This window comes from Delphinus delphis, chromosome 1 (assembly GCF_949987515.2).
Source record: "Delphinus delphis chromosome 1, mDelDel1.2, whole genome shotgun sequence".
In the NCBI taxonomy this organism is placed as follows: domain Eukaryota; kingdom Metazoa; phylum Chordata; class Mammalia; order Artiodactyla; family Delphinidae; genus Delphinus; species Delphinus delphis.
Genome location: NC_082683.1, coordinates 16,450,781 through 16,471,824, shown reverse-complemented (window position 1 = coordinate 16,471,824; position 21,044 = coordinate 16,450,781). Strand labels below are relative to the sequence as shown.

General features: G+C 55.0%; 1 protein-coding gene across 5 annotated transcripts in view; it reads right to left on the bottom strand.

Annotated features, from left to right (window-relative positions):
• Positions 1-1,725: 1,725 nt before the first annotated feature.
• The window catches only part of ALPL (alkaline phosphatase, biomineralization associated), a 57,372-nt gene continuing 38,053 nt past the window's right edge, over positions 1,726-21,044 (bottom strand). For all 5 annotated transcript variants that reach the window (XM_060015697.1, XM_060015680.1, XM_060015687.1 and 2 more), the window contains 10 exons: positions 16,538-16,657; positions 16,110-16,225; positions 14,812-14,986; positions 13,854-14,029; positions 10,489-10,632; positions 8,524-8,593; positions 6,272-6,406; positions 4,008-4,199; positions 3,432-3,551; positions 1,726-2,732 (listed from right to left, as the gene is read on the bottom strand). In XM_060015697.1, the coding sequence (XP_059871680.1) occupies positions 2,467-2,732; positions 3,432-3,551; positions 4,008-4,199; positions 6,272-6,406; positions 8,524-8,593; positions 10,489-10,632; positions 13,854-14,029; positions 14,812-14,986; positions 16,110-16,225; positions 16,538-16,657 (1,514 nt within the window). In that variant the 3' untranslated portion in view covers positions 1,726-2,466. The remainder of the gene's footprint in view (positions 2,733-3,431; positions 3,552-4,007; positions 4,200-6,271; positions 6,407-8,523; positions 8,594-10,488; positions 10,633-13,853; positions 14,030-14,811; positions 14,987-16,109; positions 16,226-16,537; positions 16,658-21,044) is intronic.

Below are 21,044 nucleotides of genomic sequence, written 5' to 3'. Positions count from 1 at the left end.
TATTTTTGGCTGCGTTGGGTCTTTTTTGCTGCACATGGGCTTTCTCTAGTTGTGGCGAGCAGGGGCTACTCTTTGTTGCAGTGCGAAGGCTTCTCATTGCAGTGGCTTCTCTTGTTGCGGAGCACAGGCTCTAGGCATGCGGACTTCAGTAGTTGTGGCGCACAGGCTTAGTTGCTCCACGACATGTGGGATCTTCCCGGACCAGGGCTCGAACCTGTGTCCCCTGCATTGACAGGCAGATTCTTAACCACTGTGCCACCAGGGAAGTCCCTGGCAAACTTTTAAAAACAGACTGCTTAAATGTGAATTTAAAGAAGTGTTTAGGGGGACTCCCCTGGTGGTCCAGGGGGTAAACACTCCATGCTCCCAGTGCAGGGGATGTGGGATTGGTCCCTGGTCAGGGAACTAGATCCTGCATGTATGCCGCTACTAAGACTTTGCATGCCCCAACTAAGAAGTCCGCATGCCGCAACTAAGGATCCTGCATGCCGCCAACTAAGACCCGGTGCAGCCAAAATAAATTTAAAAAAAGAAAAAAGAAGTGTTTAGGAAATGATAGTACAGAGATATGACAAAAATTGTGAGGATGGTATGAGAATAACAAATGAAAATGCTGTAATGTACAGCTGAAGATGAGGCCTCCGTCCTGGCGAGAATGTAGGCATGTAGTTTAATTTGTTATCCCAGCATCAGCTCGGCTGCGCTTCCCTTTTTGCCAGGACTGCTTGGAAGCTCAAAGAGAAATCTGCTCAGCTGCATTTTCATTCTTGAAGGATGTCTGCTTCTGACATACAATTTCTCATCTTTCCAAGTTCATATTTAACTGGCCCCTGTTATGAGTCATTAGTACTGGCTGCCTCAGAGCCTGGTTGGCAGGAGGTCGGAAATGCATTATAAAGAAATAAAGCGTGTCATTACGTATGGGAACTTTGTAATCAAATTCCAGCTCCACAACTTGAGGGACCTTGGGCACTCACATCCCCTCCTGCACCCTTGGCTTCATCATCTAGAAATGTGGATGATGGAGGCCTACTTCCTAGTGAGGATTAAGTGAACTGAACGCATACAAGCATCAAGCACAGAGATCGGCAGATGGCAAATGATCAATATTAATTGTTAGGATTAGTATCATTATTGGGACTTTGATTCTAATTGAGGAAAGAGGAGCAAACTTGGGCAACTCTGTATACCCCCAATATCGGGTGTAATCTTGAGTCTGGTACCCGGGCTTGACAATCGGGAATGGAAAAATCACAATCATCTAGGCTGAAGCTCTGTGAGGGCAACCACTAAATTCTTAGGACCTAGTACAGTGCCTGGCTCATACTCAATGCTTATTGAGTGAATGAATGGAGGAACAGCTACAATGGGCCAAGGTGGGCAGTTGTTTGTGAGCGCCATGCAGCAAGGGTGTCCCAGGGCCCTTGAAGGCCTTCCTGCCGTGGGTTTCAGGGCACAGAGGCAGTCTTCTTTAATCCTCATGGCAGCCCCAGAGTGGACTGTCTCCCATTTTACAGATAAGGAAATGGAGAGGCAGAGACACAAAGGACTTTGTCCAAAGTCGCCCAGGTAATGCGCGGTGAAGTCCCCAGGTCAGCAGGAGACCCCTTTCTCCCCGTCCAACCCCACCTGTGCTCCTGGGCCCTGAGTCCAGTTCTTCCCAGAGTAATGATCTTATTTCAGTCTCTTCCTCACTGACCACAAAGACTCAGTCCTGTCCTCAGAAATATTTGGAAAGTTTTATTTAAATGTTTTGTGTTCCCTTTTAACCAACATCAAAAAGAGAAAAAATTTTGGCTGCTCCAAACAGGAGAGTCACTTCAGAGAGGAGCTGGCATGTGTGTTCAGAGCTGGGAAGTGTCTGCTCTGCCAGGCTGCCCTTCCCAGCCTGGGCCACCCTGGGCTGGATGGCCAGTCCCAGGAGCTGACTTCCTGGGAGCCCCAGGCGGCCTTGGAATGAGTGAGTGAGCAAACCCCCATCCTGAGGAGAAGGACTTGGTCTCCCCTGCAGTTAGGACTGGGCTTGGGGACAGGGACATGAGCCTGGTGGGGCCTGGTGGGTTCCAGAGGGAAGGAGAGGGGAGTGGGAGGGTCAGATCCGGAATGTTCTGTAGAAGCTCTAAGGCCTCTGGGTCTGGAGAAATACGTCTGCTAGAAAAATAAGATGCTTTGAGAAGTTCTGCAGTCTATGCTCTCTGCCTGCCCAAGAGAAACCTACCCTGTTGGCCAAAGGGGCAGCGGGTGGGGGCAGAGGCTGGAGGCCAGCAACTGGTGGAGATTTCCAGCGGGGAGCGAGGTGGGCAGCAGGCAGACTTTGGTTTCCCGGGTCCCCTTTCTGGCAGCTGCAGAGGCTGTGGAGGCCTCTGCCTCCCGCCCCTTGAGGTGTGGGCTGCCGGGGGTGGGCAGCACTTGGAGAGGGAGGCCAGCCATCTGTCGTGGGCTGGTAGATGCCCAGGCCCTGGGCCCTCAGAACAGGATGGCCAGGGGGAGCAGGGCCAGCAGGAACAGCAGAGGGCCTGGGGAGGGGCTGCCTGACAAGCTGGCGGAGGCACAGTGGTCGCGGTTGGCACCGATGCAGGCTGCGTAAGCCATCACGTGGGGGATGTAGTTCTGCTCGTGGACGCCGTGCAGCAGGTGTGCCATGGGGCCCTTGGCGAAGATGGCTACGTCCTCCCCGCCATGGGTCTCGTGGCGCAGGGGCACGGCGGACTGTGCCTGGTAGTTGTTGTGAGCTGCGGGCCAGAAGAAACACTTGCTGAGAGCCTACCAGGGGCCTGGCACTATGCAGTAGCTTCCCCGTGCCCCTTCCAGGTTGGCTTGAATGCCCCCATTTTATAGAAGAGGAAACTGAGGCTCTCTGGAGGGAAGTCATTTCACACCAGGCCACAGGATTTGGGCCTGAGTCTGTTCTGACACAGAAGCCTGCACTCTCAACCCCCAGACCTCATCCGGGCCGTCTGGATTAGAAGGGAAGAGTCAACCCAGGAAAGCCTCTTACCATTGGCTGTGCCATTAGGCCCCCAGGGACCCCTGGGGACATCATGAACAAACATCCAACAATATGGAGTTGGATAAGCAGACTGGGAAGACTCACACACTGGAATATTATACAGCCAGTAAAAATGACAGTGTAACATAGCAAGTACCTACACATGCCAGGCACCACGCTAAGCTCATCAGATCCATCTAGTCCTTCAGACAAACTTAGGAGGTAGATATGGAGGAAACAGAAGCTGAGGAAGGTGAAGTTATTTGCCCAAGGTCACAGAGCTGCTAGATTTTAGGAGGGATTCAAATTAAGGTTGTTCTGACTCAAGTCCTGGCTATTCTGAGACACCCCCCCGAGCCTTAACCACAGGACTACACTGTTTCCAAGCTCATCCCTAAGGGGGTGCCCTGTCCCCTCCCAACTCTGGGCCTTGCAGTCTTACCGTAGTCCACCATGGAGACATTCTCTCGCTCACCGCCTACCACCTTGTAGCCAGGCCCGTTGCCGTACAGGATGGCAGTGAAAGGCTTCTTGTCTGTGTCACTCACCATGGGGGCCAGACCTGCACAGGGAGGCACTGGTCCAGGGGTCATGTTGGAGTACAGTCCCCAGCCCCCAGCTTGGCAACCTCTGGGTCCCCTTTCAAGGAAGTCGCCTTCCAAACCCAATTCATTTCCAACCAGCCACCCTTCAGTTTTCACTGTGCCCACATCCTCCCATCTGTTGGTCTGTCCTTCCATCCTTCCATCCATCCATCCATCCTCTCCTCTCCCCTGTCCATTAATCCATCCTCCCTCTCATTTTTCTACCCATCATTCATCCAGGTGGCCACCCAGGCATCACTTCACTCCATCCCCCATCCTGTGTTCCCCCACCTGTCAGTGACTTCTCCTCCCTGCCCAATTCTGAGTCTCACACGTGCCAGGCCCTGGGCTTGCCAGGTCTCCCACCCCACTCCTGCTCCCAGAGGGCAGACCCTGGGAGTGCCCAGTGCTCACCCCAATGGAGGCCCACCTACCAAAAATAGAGTTGCCACGGGGGGTGTACCCGCCAAAGGTAAAGACGTGGGAGTGGTCGGCGGTGACAACGGTCAGCGTGTCTTCCACGGAGGTCATGGCGCCTGCCTGCCCGATTGCCCGGTCCATCTCCACTGCCTCGTGCAGTGCCTGCTTGGCTTTGCCCTCATGGTGCCCGTGGTCAATCCTTCCCCCTTGGGACACCAAGGCAAAGGCCTCCCGTGAGGGGGCGGGGAAGGAGATCTGACCTCCAATTCCCATCCCATGATGGCCAGGGGACTCCCCTGGGCCAGGCACCACACGAGGCACTTGACACAGCCATTCGACCTTCACAGCACCTCCGAAGGCGAGTTGTTGGACCACAGGCCCACGCATGGAGAGTGCAAAGCCAGGGTTTAAAGCAGCCCCACCACCCCACTCGGCTCCCAGCACTGCTTCTTCAGCTTCTCGGGGTCCCTGAAGACCTCGGAGAGGGAGGGAAGGGACCCAACATGCCTGAATGGCTACTAGGTGCCAGGCATCATAAGCTGATGTCTTGTTTCCCTTTCACAACAACCGTGGGCAGAGATGGGTATGATTAGCCCCGTTTACAGATGGAGCAGCTGAGGCCGGGAGTGGGAAGTGATGTGTCCAAGGTGGGATCTGCTAGGATTTGATTTCAGGTGTGACTCGCTGTAAAGCCCTGTTTTTCCATCTCCGCTTTGAATACATCCCCTCCGAGGGTTAAGCACGCTCCTAAAGGGGAAAAACCCTCCATGCCTGGGCAGTGCCTACGGCAGCCTTCCATAAAGGCCCGGGGAAGCCTGCACCTCATGCCACCTCCCCAGACGAGCACAGGAGGCCTGGCGTTAAGCCTGGCTTAAAGGTCACGGCTAAGGCTGTGTGACTTCGGAGAACGCCTTCCATCTCTAACAGGAAGACGATGCCTGGTGGACACTCCCATCTCTGAGGCTCCTGAGCCTGGGGGCCTGGCCGCCCTCCTTCCTGCTAGCCTGGGCCTCACCACTCTGGCCCGGCAGGCTAGCAGGGTGGGTCCCTCCTTTGTTGTGGCTCTGGGAGCAGCTGGTCTGGCGGGCCCAGTCTTGGCCGCGCTCACAAAGAAGACCGCTCCCGGGGGAGCCCGTGCTCACCACTGGTTCCTGGTTGGTTCTTAGGCATCAGAGGCCCGTTCAGGGCCAGGCCGAGACCGCCGTGCTTCAGTGGGAACCCCGGGGCTTGGCAAGAAAGCCGCCGAGTTGGGCTGGCGGCCGCTGGCCTCCGGAGGGCGGAGGGGCCTGAGCGTGTGCGTATGTGTGGTGACAGGATGTGTGCAAATACGTCCGTGTGCGTGTGTCCATTTAGAACATGAAAGACAATAGTTGTTAGAACCTTGGAAGATTCTGGAAACTATCATTTCCTCTCACTTCCTATTGTGATTGACTTAGCTACTGTGTAATCATAATAATGATAATAACAGAAGCATAAAGGATTTATTCTCTTTTGGGCCCTGCTCCAAGTACATTATGTCTCTGAACTCAATGGATGCTAATTACCCTTCTTGGAGAGGGGGACTATTTTTGGCCTCGTTTTACAGAAATGTACAGGTAGAGGTCACAGAGCCAGTGGGTGGTAGCATCAGGACAATGACTCCAGGGCCTCACAACAGTGCTGGGAAACCCCAGGAATGTCGGCATACAGCACCGCTGCCTCCTGAAGGGTCTGGCTCTCCCAACCCAGGGGACCCCGGGATATCCCAGGGCCCGCCCTGGGCCTTCTCCTCTCTGACCTTGTTCCTACACGGGCCCAGTAACATCAGAGGTCTGCTGTCCAGCTGCGAGGGTTCCTGCAGACCGATGGGCACCTACAGAGGAGGACCCTGGGCCGGCGTCCTTGGGCCCAGCCAGGCAGCTGCTAAGAGCACATTTGTCTACTCGGGCCTGCTGATTTGTCTTTTGGGAGGAGTGAAGCTGAGGGGCCTGCACACCCCTCCAGAGCCAGGCCTTGGGGAGGTATTTCCAAAAGGAAGAAACTTGCCTCCTCTCTCAGGAAGCCTTCCTGGACTAGTAAGGCAGATGTGCCATCTCCACGCCCAGAGGAGAGCTGCTTGTTGGGCTGGGAACTTCAGCACCGCCCCCTTTCCCCCCCCTCCCTCCACAACCCATCTCCCTAAAGGAATCTCCCTGCTCATCCCCAAACTGGACAGTTCTGAGAGCTGGACCGCCCTACCCCTGAACCCATCTGGAAGCTGCCAGGGAAGTGGCCCTGCAGTCAGGTCCTGGACCCCTACCTTCCACCAGCAAGAAGAAGCCTTTGGGGTTCTTGCTCAGGATCTTGATGGCCATCTCCACCATCTCGGAGAGTGAAGGGTCAGTCACGTTGTTCCTGTTGAGCTCATACTGCATGTCCCCTGGCTCAAAGAGACCTGAGGAGGACCCGGGAGGATGTGGGTGTCTCAGGGAGCACAGGCTCCCCACACACAGCTTGGGGGTGAAGTGGGGGGATGGAAGCTCATCTGGGTGGTGCTTGCGGGCCTGACTTGTGCCAGGCGCTTTGGGCGCACTTCCTCCTTTCATCTTCTTAGCCACGCCATGGTGAGAGGGACCACCGTGTCCATTTCACAGAGGAGGAGACTGAGCCTCAGGTGTTTAGTACCTTGCTATTTTCAGCTGCTAAGTGGGAGACCTGGGATTCCAATCCGTCAGCCCACCCTGAGCCCATAGAACCCTGGACATGGCAGAGGATTGTGTCCTGGCCTCCACAAGGCAGCCTGGGCGTGTATTTACATGTCATTTACAGGTCAGCCTTGAAGGGCTCAGTGCCCTGTGCAGTGAAACAGAAGAAGGGTTGGGGTCACTGTCCCTTCTGTTCACCGAGCTCGGTTTTTTCCCTTGTGAAGTAAGGAGAGTGATCCATTTCTTACCCATGTCACAAGATTCCACAAGTACTGGGTTGGTGCTTCCAGTCCTGGATGTCCTTCCAGAACACCTTGCCCTTCCATAATTGCACGCAGCCAAGCAAGGGCTCCGAAGAACAGAGTGCTTACTCTGTGCCACACGCTGTCCTGTGCGCTTTGGAAGCACTTAGGCGCCAGCCTCCGAGATGGTGCCCAATAACCCTCCCTCCTGGAATTCATGCCCGTGTGTGCCCCTCCCTCACGGACTGGGGCTGGCCGGTGTATCCAACAGAACACTGTAGAAATGATGGCGTGTGACTTCCAGGCCAGGGCATAACACATTGTGGCCTCGGCCCTGCATACTCTTACATTTCTGGGGGAAGCCAGCCGCCATGTTGTAAGGACACTCAAGCAACTCAATGGAGAGATTCATGTGGCAAGGAGCTGAGGCCTCCTGCCAACAGTCTGCACCAAGTTATGAGCCATGTGAGTGGCCCACCTCGGAAGCCCCAGCCCCAGACAAGTCTTCAGATGACTGCAATCTCATGAGAGACCCAGCTAAATCACTTGCAAACTCTCGACCCAGAGAAACTGTGAAGGAATAAATTGTTCAACAATCATTATAAATAAAACAACTTTACAGTTGTTTTAAACTGTAAAGTTTTGGGATAATTTGTTATGCAGCAACAGGTAACTTATATATTAGCTCACTTAATCCTCATGACAACCCTGAGGTAGGCCCTATTGTTATCCCCATTTTACGGAGGATTCATTATCCTTATTTTATAGAAGAGAAAACTGTGGCACAGAGAGGAGAAATCACTTGCCCAAGGTTGCACAGCTCATGGGTGGTAGGAGCTGGATTTGAACCCAGCACTCTGGCTCTAAGATCCATGAACAGAACTTTCTTGCTCCATGGGTACATGCATAACTCTACACAGCCAGTGTGGGGTATGGGGTGTGTGCTGTGTGAGCCAGGCAAGTAGAGAGCTGTGTGTGTATCTGAGGGATCCTCCAGGTGCCCAGCTCTAAGCCCATAACTTCCAGTGACACACCCAGGACCCAGGGGCTGTGCTCCTTGAGAAAGATTTGCAGGAGGTCTTGCCACCACTTGCTTGGCCCAATAGCCAGAAGGGAAAGAGGACCCAGATGTCTGCATGGTGGCACTCAGGGTCTCATTCCACCTGGCCTGGAGCCGCCCCCAGGCCCCACACCTGTTTCCCACTCCCTGGGGAAATGGGGGTACCCCCCCCCACCCCAGTCGAGACCACTGGCGACAATCTAGCTGGCTTCTGCCCTGGCAACGCAGCAGGGCTGGCTCTGGGTCCCCTTGCTCCTCAGTCTAGGATCTGTTTAAGTCCCAGCTCCAGCCAGGGTTCAAACTCACCTGCGCCCTAATTCTAACTGGCTGTGTGGTATGCCAGAGGTCGCTTCCTTTCTCTGAGCTTTGTTTCCCTTTGTGCTCAATGGAGCTATTCACCCTGCACAGCCAGCAGATTTCAGGTCTAATTCTATGAACCAGAACCCCTCCCTCACCCCTCCCAGGTCCTGGAGCCTGAGGGCGAAGGTCCCTAAGTAGCGGGGCAGCCTGGGACCTCGTCCCCGGGGCACCCAGCTGGACGTCCACTCCACCCCCCTCCACTTACCCAAGAGGTAGTCCACGGTGTAGGGGTCGAGGGCCAGGAGTTCGGTGCGGTTCCAGATATAGTGAGAGTGCTAGGAAGGAGGGCGGTGTCAGCCATGCGGGGCTGGGGAAGTCGGAAGGACTAACCCCAGCTGGTCTCAGAGTCTGCGGCATGTACTGGTTCTCTTCAGTCATTTAAAATCCCTCCCCGAAGACCCACCATCCCTGCCTTCAAGAAATGGCAAATAAACGGGAAATTGTAATGCAGGGAGATGAGAATTTGGAGACCAGAGACCACTGTGAGCCTTGAGGCAGGATCAGAGAGAGCTTCCTGATGTCCTAATGGGGCCTTGAAGGACAAGCAGGAATTGATCAGCCTGGGGTCAGGGAGCAGAGTTCCAAGCATGGGGAGGGATCAGGGAGCAAAGAGGGAGGCGCAGATCACAGGCGGCCCTGAGTGCCCACTGAGAGGTATGGGCTCTGTGTATTCTGAGAGCTGTGGAGAGCCAGGGAGGAAGCAAAGCCCTAGCTCTGCCCTGGGGACCCCATCCAAGGGGGAGATAAAGGAAGTGCTGTTTCCCCAGGTCATAGAGGCCATGGGAAGGGCTGGCCAGCTTGCCTGGTGATGGTACCATTCAGGCCTAGACCGGGGGGTCCCGAACTACCGGGAATCAGCTGTGTGTCCATTAGAGAGCCCCTTGCCTTCTCTGGCCAATGGCATTGGGATCAGAGGTTTCTGAACCTCAGGGGCTGCTTTGGGAAGGAGGGTGGGAAGGCTAAGAAAGTGGAGCTCCCCTCCTTCACTGAGATGATTCTCCTACGTTATGTCATTTGTCCCTCACATCACCCACCCAAGGTAGGTACTGTATTCTCATTTTACGGATGGGGACACTGAGACACACAGATTAGCCCATACTAAGGCACTATTTGCAAAGAATGTGTGGCTTATCTGAAACCTCAAAGTGATACCCTGTTCGCTCCAGTGATGTGGGTGCCTCTCTCCCTCTTGGTGTCTAGACTGAGTTCCAGGGTAAGCCCCCTGCCTGGGCAAGAAGAATTATAAGCTCCGGTCCCATGTTCCAGGTAGAGAAACTGAGGCTGGGAGTGGCGGTGTCTCTCTGACTCGGGCTGGGATGGGGCTCTGGTCCAGCCTGAGCTGACTCAGGAGTGGGAAAGGTTCAAAGCAGCTCAGTCCCACCCCTACCAGCCCCGGGGGGCCGTTTCCCAGCCCCTACCCCCCACCTCGCTCTTGGCCCAGCCCTATCCCACAAGGCCTCCCCGGGGGCCAGTCCTGGAACCCTCAGAAACCCAACCCCAGAGTGACATCAAAGTGGCTGCCAGGCTGCTTCCCACTGTCTTCAGCCCTGACCGCAGTCATTTCCAGACCCCAGCTGCCCCAGGCCCAGCGGCCGGCAGACGGATTTTAAGGGTCAGGGCTGCTCCAGGGAGCCAGCGCCCAGGTCTTCCCACGCTCCGGCGGGCCAGCACGTGCCCGGCCCGGCCCCTCCCTGCCACCTCTGCCTGCAAGACCCTCCCAATATTGCCTCCTCCCCCTCCTCCCCCTTGTCAGGGCTTCTCAGCCCCACCCTTGTGTTCTGTCCCCTCTGGGTTCCCGTAGCTCCTGGGCGTCTCGCCATCCAAGCACACAGCATTCCACGTTTCCTTAACCATCTGACTCATCCTTTGGACCTCATGCCTAGCCAGGGGCCCTGCACACAGTAGGGGTGCAGGTGGACTGAATGTCTCTGCAGGTTATCCTTGGCCCGCCTTCCTCCTTACCGCCTGAAGGTATTTCACTGTGGTCTTGAAGGAAGGAATTGATGGGCACCTACTATGTGCCGTTCATATATCTGTAAGGCCCTCTGAGCCTGCTGAGGTAAGAATTATGACCCCATTCTACAGAAATGAACACGGATTCAGAGAGGACTCCCGCAGCCCTGCCCACTGCAGGCGTACCCTGCAGCCATCAGGCCCCCGGACAGGCTACCTTGTGTTTCGGTTTGAAGCTCTTCCAGATGTCGATGAGGTTCAGGCCGTCCAGCCTCGTGCCCCTGGCCTTCTCGTCCATCTCATACTCCACATCGGTTCTATTCTTGGGGAACATGTACTTCCGGCCGCCCCCCATGATCACCTAAAGGGGACACAGCCATGAGGAGCCCAGGGCGCCATGACATCCAGAGGCTCCAGAGGCCCCGCCTGGAGAGCTGGGCTCCTGGAGGCCCGGCGGGTGGAGTGGAAGCTTCTCCAGCATGGCGAGTCCTGGCTTCAGTCCACGCTGCCCTCCCCGAGCCTCCACGTCTCCAGCTCGGGGGCAGGGATGAAATCACGAGGCTATTGGGACTGTGATTTGGGCTTCTGGGTGAAATATTGGAGCTAACCTCCCTTATTCGGCTTTCCAGAAGCCCGACGCATAACTTGGGCTTCTGTGAGAATAATACCGTGTACAGAGTGTGTGTCAGGCACTAAGGACTTGAGATACATGATCTTATTCAACGTCATACCAAGGCTGTAAGGGAACCCGTGTCACCTGTTTTCCAAATAAAGAAATGGGTGTAGAAATGTGACTTCTTTCCCATAAGGCCACACGGCCAGTGAGGGGCAGAGCCAGGATTCAAACCCGAGCCTCCTCCAGCCCCGGCACCAGGGCCCGGCAGCGTCCATGGAGCTGAGGATGGGGACTCTGAGAGCCTCCTCCCCCAAAGCCAGGGAGGTCTTGGGGCAGCCCAGCTGGGAGCCTGGCAAACAGAGGACCAGTACTCACGTCTGTGTAGTCACCGCCAGGCTAATTTTACCCACTGTGCTGACCCGCTTGGGCAGACGGACGCGGGACTGTTTGTTTTCCTGGGGAGTCCGTGTTTGAAGTCCTGGCTATTTTTAGAACGGAGGCCAAGAGCATACTAGCCGCCGCCCGCAGTGACCACCGCACCGGTGTCCTCCTGTCACCATGGGCGTCAGCCCAGGCCGCTGCCCCTGGCTGACACCTTGGGAGAGCAGACCCAGTGACGGCTGGCCTCAGATCCACTGGCATTTCATGGGCACCCTTCTCAACCTTCCATTCCAGCTCCCTCCTCAGAACCCAGGTTCCACAGGGTGGAGGGGGAGCCAGGAGTCCAGGCCGGTGGTACAGGTAGTACAGGTGAGGGGTACACGCTGGCCCCCAGGACCAGCCTGGATCCTGGGGAACCAGAAAGAGCTCTGAAGTCAGACTTGGGTTTGAATCTTGACTCTCCTGCATCTTGACCAAGGGCTCGTCACTTAAGCTCTCTGCACCTCAGTTTCCTCAACTATAACATAGCAGTAATGCCCACGCACAGGACCGTCCCAGCCACTGGACTGTCCCAGGAGGAAATGCAGTGACGCAGTGCAGTCCCGGCACCTGGGGCTGGCCTCCCGTGGAAGGTATTCTCAACGGCCAGAAGCAGTAGAGATCCAAGTAGTTCCAAGTTCCTCACTGCCAGCTCCAGCCAGGAGCTCTGGGGGCAGGGCAGGCTGTTAAAAAAGGAGAAGGGGACCCCGGGTCACTGGCCCCCCGCCCCCCCCAATTGTTCCCACAGAACCTGACCCCTTGGCATTTCCAGAATGGAAAATGAAGCCCCCAATCTTGTTGCCTGGAGCCTCATCATTTCCAGCCCCAGCACGCACTTCACACACTCATTAAACTCCCAAATAACAGACTTGCTGTTTGGCTTTGGGGTTTGGGTTTGTGTCTTTCATTTTTCTTTTTCTTTTTTTTTTTTTTTTTAGCAAAAGATATTTATTTTCAGGGCGGACACTAGGATTTTTGTTTCATGTACAGCCTGGGGGCTGGGGGGCTTTGGGGTGGTGCTGGTGCAGGGGCAGAGGGGAGAGGGAAGGACGAGGAGGCTGAGAGAGGAAAGGGAGGAGGGGCAATCCTCACAGCTGCCCCACCTCCACACTCACGCCCTAGCTCATCCCCCAGTGGCCTCTGTGGCTTACCACCCCCCTAAACCCAGTTAACACCCCTCCCCCCACCGACCCCCCCCCCCCCCGAAGCCTTCATTTAAGCTCCTGTCCCCTTCTCAGGCTGTCGCTGCCAAATCTCTCTCAAGAGCAGCCCCGTAATTACACCCTGTGCTTGTACAACAAATGTTCTCACGTCCATGACCTCATCTCAGCCTCCAGCGGCCCTGGGAGGGGCAGGTGGGGCTCTCGGCCCCTGTCGCACAGGTGGGGACACTGAGGCTTGGAGAGGGGAAGCGACTTGTCCCAGGACCTGAGTCGGGTACAGGCAAAGTCAGAACGGCGGCTTTGCCTGACACGGTCGCTTGCTAGGAGCGATCAACGGGACTACGTGTCCCGAGAGGGGCAACTCAGTCCACTGCTCAGAAAAACGAGGGGTTGGAAGAGGGGCCAGGTGGCACTTAGAAATTGGGGGGATGGCATGGGGGGGCAGAGGGTGGGTCTGGGAGCCAGGAAATTTGTCTGGTGGGGGTAGAAACAGAGGTAAGGGGTAGGAGGGACCTGGGGGCTCTCTGAGCCTCACTGAACCCCCATTGTAGGCTTGGGGGCTGAAGTCCCCTCACTCCCTCACCAGCCCCTGGCAGTAGGTAACAAGAGTCTGAAAAGGGAACAAGCCAGAGGTTCTCATTTAAGAACAGAGAGTAGGGACACATCTGAACATCAGGTGGACAATGCTGGGGTGCACATGTGCTGAGCCTGCTCCGTATGTCACAGCTGGTGTTTCAGGGCAGGGACATGAGGCTGCTCGTGCATAAATGCTGCCACTTTCTGAGCACTCACTCGGCACTGGGCCCAGGGCTAAACTCTACAGGGATTATTTTATTTAGATCTTGCAATGGGCTGATAAGGTAGGTACATTTCACAAAAGGGCTGTAGAAGGGAAGGCTCAGAGAGGTTAAGTAACTGACCCAAGGTCACACAGCTAGCAAACAGCAGGGCAAGGATTGGAACCCAAGTTTTAAAAGTAAGAGCTCGGGCTAACCACGGCCCACACCACCTTTTCTCTGGGCATGTTGCCTGAGTGCACGGGACGCGTGCCTGTCTGTGCATGTGGGAATGTACAGGGCAGGTACTCCCCTGAGATGGCACTGTGTCACCCCCATGCTCCAGTGCAGTGCCAGTTTCCAATTTACAGGATAATCCCTGGGCGTCTGGTTCTTGAGGTGTGGTGGCGGCCACATCAGGATTCATCCCTCAGCCCCACTGCGGAGAAATCCTACAGTGCCTCCCTGCCCCAACCGCAAATCCCCTAATGGGCTGGGAGCCCTCCCAGGTGTGCGGGGAGCCAGGCCAAACTGCTTTTCCCGGGCCAGTCTAGGCCTGAGGCCTCGGACCCACAAGCCCCTACTCTGGCTGCACTCCCGCACTCGCCTCGATGTCCCTGACGTTGTGCATGAGCTGGTAGGCGATGTCCTTGCAGCCCTGGCTAAGGGCCTCCGGGGGCATCTCGTTGTCCGAGTACCAGTCCCGGTCAGCAGAGTGGGCGTAGGCGGCGCTGGGGGTGGCGTGGTTCACTCGCGTAGTGGTCACGATGCCCACGGATTTCCCTGGGGTGTGGGAGAGGAGGGGTTGGTTTCGCCTGGAAATGGGCGTGTCCAAGCTGTCTTCCCCCTCCCTCTCCTAGCTAAAGACAGGTTAGTTCTGCTGCCTGACTGGGCCCCAGTCTCCGCATCCGTACTAAAGGTGGGGTTGGTGGCTTCCAAATATCCCGGCAGCTCAGATACTCTGCCTCTGTGACCCTCCCCTGTCCTGAGGGCCCTTGAGCTGTGAGCACCCGGGCTGGAGCCCTCCCCTCCACCAAGGACCCTGCAGAGCCCCAGCCTGCAGGAAGCCCCCCCGCTGCCCTGCAGGAACACAAGGGCCCCTCCGAAGGGCTCTCAGGTGGAGTGTGGTTCCGTCACCTATGTCAGCCAGCCTCATAGCCTGACTCCAAAGTCCCTGGGGGCACGTGCCAGGGCCTCCCAATTCCCAGGAGGAAGGGAGAAGGGGTAGACACTTACTGGACTTCCACGGGAACAGCGCTGGGCTCGTTCCTGACCTCCCTCACACTAAACCTGGGAGGGGGCTACATTTTCATGCCCATTTCATAGTCAAAGGAATAGACTCAAGGAAATGAGCTGGGAGCAAACGCACACCTGAGTGACCCCCTAAACCACTAGCTTTAGCTGTCATGGAAAGGAATCCATGACTATTTCACAGAGGCCCAGAACCTCAGAGCTGGAAGGGCCCTGGAGAGCATCTTCTTCTACCCTCTCCCCATTGTACGGTTGGAAAGAGGCTCAGACAGGCCACAGAGCCAGGCCCGTTCCCCACCACTCACCCCACTCACCTGCGTCCTTGGCCCAGCGCAGGATGGAGGTGACCTCGTTGCCCTGAGTGGTGTTGCACTCGGTGCGCTGGGTCGCTGCGCTCACCCCCACGGTGCCCTCGTTGGCCTTCACCCCACACAAATAGGCGGTGGCGGTGCCCGCGCTGTCAGGGACCTGAGCGTTGGTGTTGTATGTCTGCAGGCGGGAAAGGAGGGTCGGGAGGTGGCCCGGCCTTGGCCCGCTCTGCTGCCCTCCGACCCCCACTCACACCATGGGGCCTGGGCATGAGGGAGACACAGGCCTCCCGCGGCCTTGGCCGAGCCCTGCTACCCACTGAGGTCCCCCCAGAGCCACAGGATCACCTAGCTGCCTGCTTCCTGCCCACGCCCGGTGCCCTGGCAGCCAGGGTTGCAGGAAGGGGCGGGAACGCAATGTTCCAATATGTGGAGACTCGGTTGGCAGAGAAATGGGGGCTGGGTCAGCTCTCTCTGGGTCTGGGGCTGCAGAAGCCAGTAAGGGGGAGGGGGAGGCAGGTGAGCCGTGGAGAAGGGAGACGGAGGGGGTTCTTGAGGGAGTGAGGGAGGCTGGGGAAGGGGAGGGAAAGTTAGGGGGAGGCAGGATCTAGGATGGGGAAATGGGGACCCCCCCCACTATTCAGACCTCTGGTCTGAAACTATCTGCCCGTCTCCCTGCCCCACCAGCCTGAGAGCTCCTTGAAGACCAGAAAACATTACGGTCCCTGCTTTCCCCCAGAAGGGAGCCCAGGGCCTGGCCCAGAGTGTCTAAAGGACCTTTATTATGTGACACCACGGCCACCAGCAATTACAACACCAGAAACAAAGCTACCACTTTCTATCTGAGCCGCCTTGGGAGAGAACGAATGTAACAGAACCCCATGCAAAGAGTACACACTGCGTGAACCCATTTACGTCAAGTACAAAGGCAGGAACAGCTAAGCTATGGTGTTAGAAGTCAAGGAGCAAGGACTGGAGCGGGGTGCGGGGGGACCCCTGGCTGCTGTCATGTTCAGTTTCTCAACCTGGATATTGGTCATACAGACACGTGCCAAGTTTGTGAAAATTCACTCTGTACACTGGTGCACTTCTCTCTATGTATGTCATGTGTCAATAGATTTTGAAATCAATGAGCGGAAATCCCCAGAGTCTTAGGAAGCAGCCGCTACTGTCCTCAATTCACAGAGGGGCCACAGAGCCCCCGGGAGGGCTGACTGCATTGCCAGCAGGTTTGAGGGCTCCAGCGAATGCCATTCCCCTGCCCTTTCCTCCTGAGAGGTGGGAGGCTTGGGGCTGGAGCTCACCTTGGAGAGGGCCACGTAGGGAAACTTGTCCATCTCCAGCCTGGTCTCCTCCCCTGGGCTGTGGTGGAGCTGACCCTTGAGGATGCGGGCCGCCGTCACCGTGGAGACGCCCATCCCTGTGGCGGGGGGTGGGGAACGGGGGTCAGGGGGGCTCAGTCTCTTGGGCTCCCAGCCTCTCCAATCAGCTCTCTTGGGCACCCAGAGCTCCCTAGAGTTAGGTGCCAAGGCAGGCTGAGCAGTGGGCACCAGAGCATGACTGGGTGGTCCCTTTCCTCCTTCCCTCCCGAGATCCTTGGGGTTCACAGCCCGGCTCTCCCATCCTCTTCAACATGCCCCCAGGGCCCCAGCCTCTACAACACAGCCACCTTCACCTCTGCCTGGCTCCCTGGGCCCCCATCCAGCCCCTCCCTTTGGCCCCCAGGCCTCACCATCTCCAAGGAACATGATGACATTCTTAGCCACGTTGGTGTTGAGAGTCTGAAGCCTCAGGGCATTTTTCAGGGTCTGCTGAGCTTGGTCTCTCCAGTACTTGGGGTCTTTCTCTTTCTCTGTACCGACAGAGAGGCAGAGTTATTTGGGAGGGGGTGGGGCAGCTTCCCATCCCCAGCCACTACAGACACCGACTTCTCATTGCAGAAGGCTGCCTGGACTTGGCAGAGGAAGCAGTAGTTGTCCATCTCAGACAGCCATCGTGAGATCTGCAAATCCTGTGCCAGTCCCATCCTCCAAACGAGCCTGCGGACCCTGGGTCTTCTACCTACAACTGAGACTGGAAAAACCAAGGCTCAGAGACACCAAGCGACTTGCCCAAGAAGGCCACACCGCTCTGGCAGACACTGGCAGAGCTGGGCTTCACTCCAAAGCCCACGCTCTTTCCTTCCACCCAGCAGGGAGACATTGAGCTAAGGCAGCAAATGAATTGTGCCAGCACAATTAGGAGGGTGATGTTTAACTTACTCAAGAGAACAAACTACTTCCAACTGCAGGAGCCCCTAGATGTATCCAGCCATCAATTATAAACCCTGCTTGGCTTATTCATTAAAGTAGGCTCCGCAGGAACCTGACTTAGCAACAGCTATTTAGCTGTGCTGGAAAGCAAGACTTGCCTGTTGTTTAACGTATCAAACTTAAAGTAGCCAAGAACAGCCTCACTCCTGTAAGGATAAGTTAGCAAAGACGTTCTGTGTCCCTAATCTTGAGAAAAATTGGGAACCAGGAATGCCCTCTCCTCTCTCTCTCTCATGTCCATGAGTCTAGTCGTCAATTCTCCAGTGGAAAGAACACTCTAGTGCCCAACAGTCCTCAGTTAGAACCGCATCTGTGCCAAGCAGCAGCTGTGTGGACAAGTGAGTTCCCTGGACCTCAGTCTCCTCCCCGTCAGATGCAGGTGTTTGTACCTTCCTCTTGGGGTCTTCACGAGGACGGGATTTAGATAAGGAAAGCGACACACCTGACCCACAGGAGAGGATCGATGCCCCCCCACCTCAGTAAGTCCTGGAATCCCCTTTTCATACAAGCAGAGGCCCAGGATCCCTTTCCACGGGGGTGGGGGTCCCTGCCACCATCTGCTGGTTTGTCTTCTGTACTCGGGCCCCATCAAACCTGCCCATCAAAATACAGAAGCCTAGAGAGGGGAGCTCCTTGGGGATTCTCTCTTTCAGTGGCCTCCATTGCATGGAAGGAAGGCTGAGGCCAGCAGAGGTGGGAGGGTCCTGTCCAAGGCCATGTTACACATTCATAGGCTGAAGACACAGGCCTCATCCCTTGGCCCAGCTCAGGCCCATGCTGTGCGGGTGAAGAGCACAGCTCTCCTTTCTTACACACTTATGGTACCCAGGCTCGTGCCAAGTGCCCCGTACACGGCAACAGTGCTTTCCCCTCCCCCCAGCCTTACAGGGTGGCTACCATTACTTCCTCCACGTTGCGGAATGAGGAAACAGGATTCTGAGACTGAGCCGCAGGGGAACCCACACATCTCCATGGCTGTGCTCCTGCCTGGGGCAGGTAGCGCAGGCAAGGAGATGGAAGGAAGCAGTTCTCCACCTTAAGCCCGGGACCTACCACGCCCCACTCCTCCCCCTAGAGGTCCCATCCCCACCCTGATCCCTTAGTCCCCCACCTTCACGCTGGCAGCCCCCCAGCGCCACATCTCTCTTCTGAAGCTCCCCAATTTCAGACCTCATGGGCGGAGGCCCCTGGCTGGAGCCCGGAGAGCCCTGGCCCTTCCATCCAGCTGTGCACCTTTAGGCAAGTTCCTGCCACTCAAGTTTCTGCCCCAGAAAAATAGGAGGACATAGCTACTCGCAGGCAGTTCTAGGATCAAGTGAGGTAAAGCCTGGGCAAGTGCCCTGAGCCAGTGTTTTTTTTTTAAACTTGGGTTTGTTTTATTTCCAAATATAAGCTTTTCTTATAAATTTATTTATCTATTTTTAATTATTTATTTTATTTATTTTTGGGCTGCATTGGGTCTTCGTTGTTGCATGCGGGCTTTCTCTAGTTGCGGCGAGCGGGGGCTTCTCTTTGTTGCAGTGTGCGGGCTTCTCATTGTGGTGGCTTCTCTTTGTTGCAGAGCACGGGCTCTAGGTGTGCGGGCTTCAATAGTTGTGGCACATGGGCTCGGAAGTTGTGGCTCACGGGCTCTAGAGTGCAGGCTCAGTAGTTGTGGCGCACGGGCTTAGTTGCTCCGCAGCACATGGGATCTTCCCGGACCAGGGCTCGAACCCATGTCCCCTGCATTGGCAGGCGGATTCTTAACCACTGTGCCACCAGGGAAGTCCTATAAATTTATTTTTTAATTGAAGTATAGTTGACTTACAGTGTTGTGTTAATCTCTGCTGTACAGCAAAGTGACTCAGTTATACACATAGATACGTTCTTTTTCATATTCTTTTCCATTATGGTTTATCCCAGGATATTGAATATAGTTCCCTGTGCTATACAGTAGGACCTTGTTGTTTCTCCATTTTACATGTAACAGTTTGCATCTGCTAACTGCAAACTCCCTGGGCTAGTGGTTTTCATCAGGGATCCCACTAGCTCTGGGCGGGTTTCAATCTCCCTCCTGCCTTCCTCCCACATACGGTGGCCAGGGCTTTGGTCAAGGAGCTTCTTTGGCCATTTGGGTGCCATCTGGGTGGTGATGAACTTCTACCCACCTTGCCCTCCCCCAGCACCTGGCACAGCACCCCCGGGGCTGGGCTGCCATCAGCCTCCCCATTCCTGTTGCTACTTCTCCAGGTGAGCCCTGTTACCCGTTTGCCAGTTCCCTGCTGTGCCTGCTCCCTGAAGGACTGGGACTCGGGCAGAGCCCTTGTCTTTTTCACCAGCACCATCCCAGGGTCCGAGAAGGGTTCAGTGGGTGTCAAACTGACTTTATTGTCAGAGGACTGGTTTAAGCAATGGTGGCTTTGGACAACTGAGTATCAGGAGGCCATTGTGTTTGGAGACCATTAAATGACACTCAGAAATGCTCGTGCTGTAATGAATGCTACGTGAAGAGTGCTTGTCAGTACGTACTGTATGACTCCATTTATGCGAAGCTCAAAACAGGCAAAACTCGACTAAGGTGACAGGAGTTAGCCTAGTCACTTCCTCTGGCTTGGGGCAGGGCAGGGCGGGGGCAGTGGTTGGGAGGGGCACAGGAAAGCCCTTGGCGTCCCATGATCAATATTCTTTCTTGATCCGGGTGATGGTTACATGGGTACAAAAATATGTCAAAACTCATCAAGCTATACATTTAAGATCTGTGCACTTTGCTGTAAGTTACACCTAATTTTTTAAAAAAAGTTAAAGACCATGATGTAACACCACTACACACCCATCAGAATGACTAAAATGAAACATGCAAAAAACTGAAGTGCTGAATATTTGAAGATTTTTCATTTTGTCGCTTTTTCGTCTTCTCACATTTCATCCATCTGCTCACCTTTTGCTCAGGTGGGTTGTGAGTGCTGAGAAAGCAGGGACTCGGTCCCAGAGTGACCTTGGGCCCCCAAGGACACAAGCCGAAAGGCATCATGGGATCGCAGAGGGAGCAGTGGCCTGGGAATCTAGCAGCTCAGGTTCAGTCCCCAGGGCTGCTACTGACTTGCTGTGTGACCTGGGAGGGCCAGTCCCTTCTCTGAATCCCAATTCCCTCATCTGTTGAAATATATTCTTCCTACAAGCACCCACTCCCTGCCTGCACTGTGACTGTCCCTTATAATTCCCACAACAGCCCTAAGGAGGAGAGATTATTATCTCCACTGGACAGATGGAGAAATTAAGGTTCAGGGAGGGCAAGTGGGGACTTCCAGCCACATGATGGACTGAGCCAAGGAGGGCTCCCCTCCTACAACAGACACTAAAATGTTGAAAAAAAAAAAATCAAGAACAGTATATTACTTGAAAAAGGAAGAAAAGGGGGAAGGGAAACCCCCAGGAGGCAGAAATTCAGAGGGTATTCAAAACCAGAAAGGTGAACAGGAGCTGAGGCTGAAGGACCCTTGCAGTGTCAGACCAAACACAAGTCTAGGCTGAAACTTTTCAGGTACATGTTTTGCCTGGGAGCTATGGAAGGGATGGGGACAGAAAGCCAGTTATCAAAATGTGAACTCAACTCCAAATCTGAGCCTGAATTTATAGTGTAAGAACCAAAAACTGAGAAATTAACATAAGTACTCTCATAGAATTAGCTGAAGAATCAAACACAATACTGCACTGTAGAAACACTTTTGTACGAGTTTACAACAGGAAACAAAAACAGAACAACAAAAGAACCGTTGAAGGTGAGTTTACAAGCAAGAATTACAAAATATAAGGAAATGTACTATCATGAGGGAGAGTTAAGCAGGCGAAGCCAACAGGAGACTTAACATACCGCGACTTGGAAGAGTTTATAGAATAAAGTTCTATTTCAGATTCTTTGAGTTAAGAGAGAATAGAAACCCCAATTAA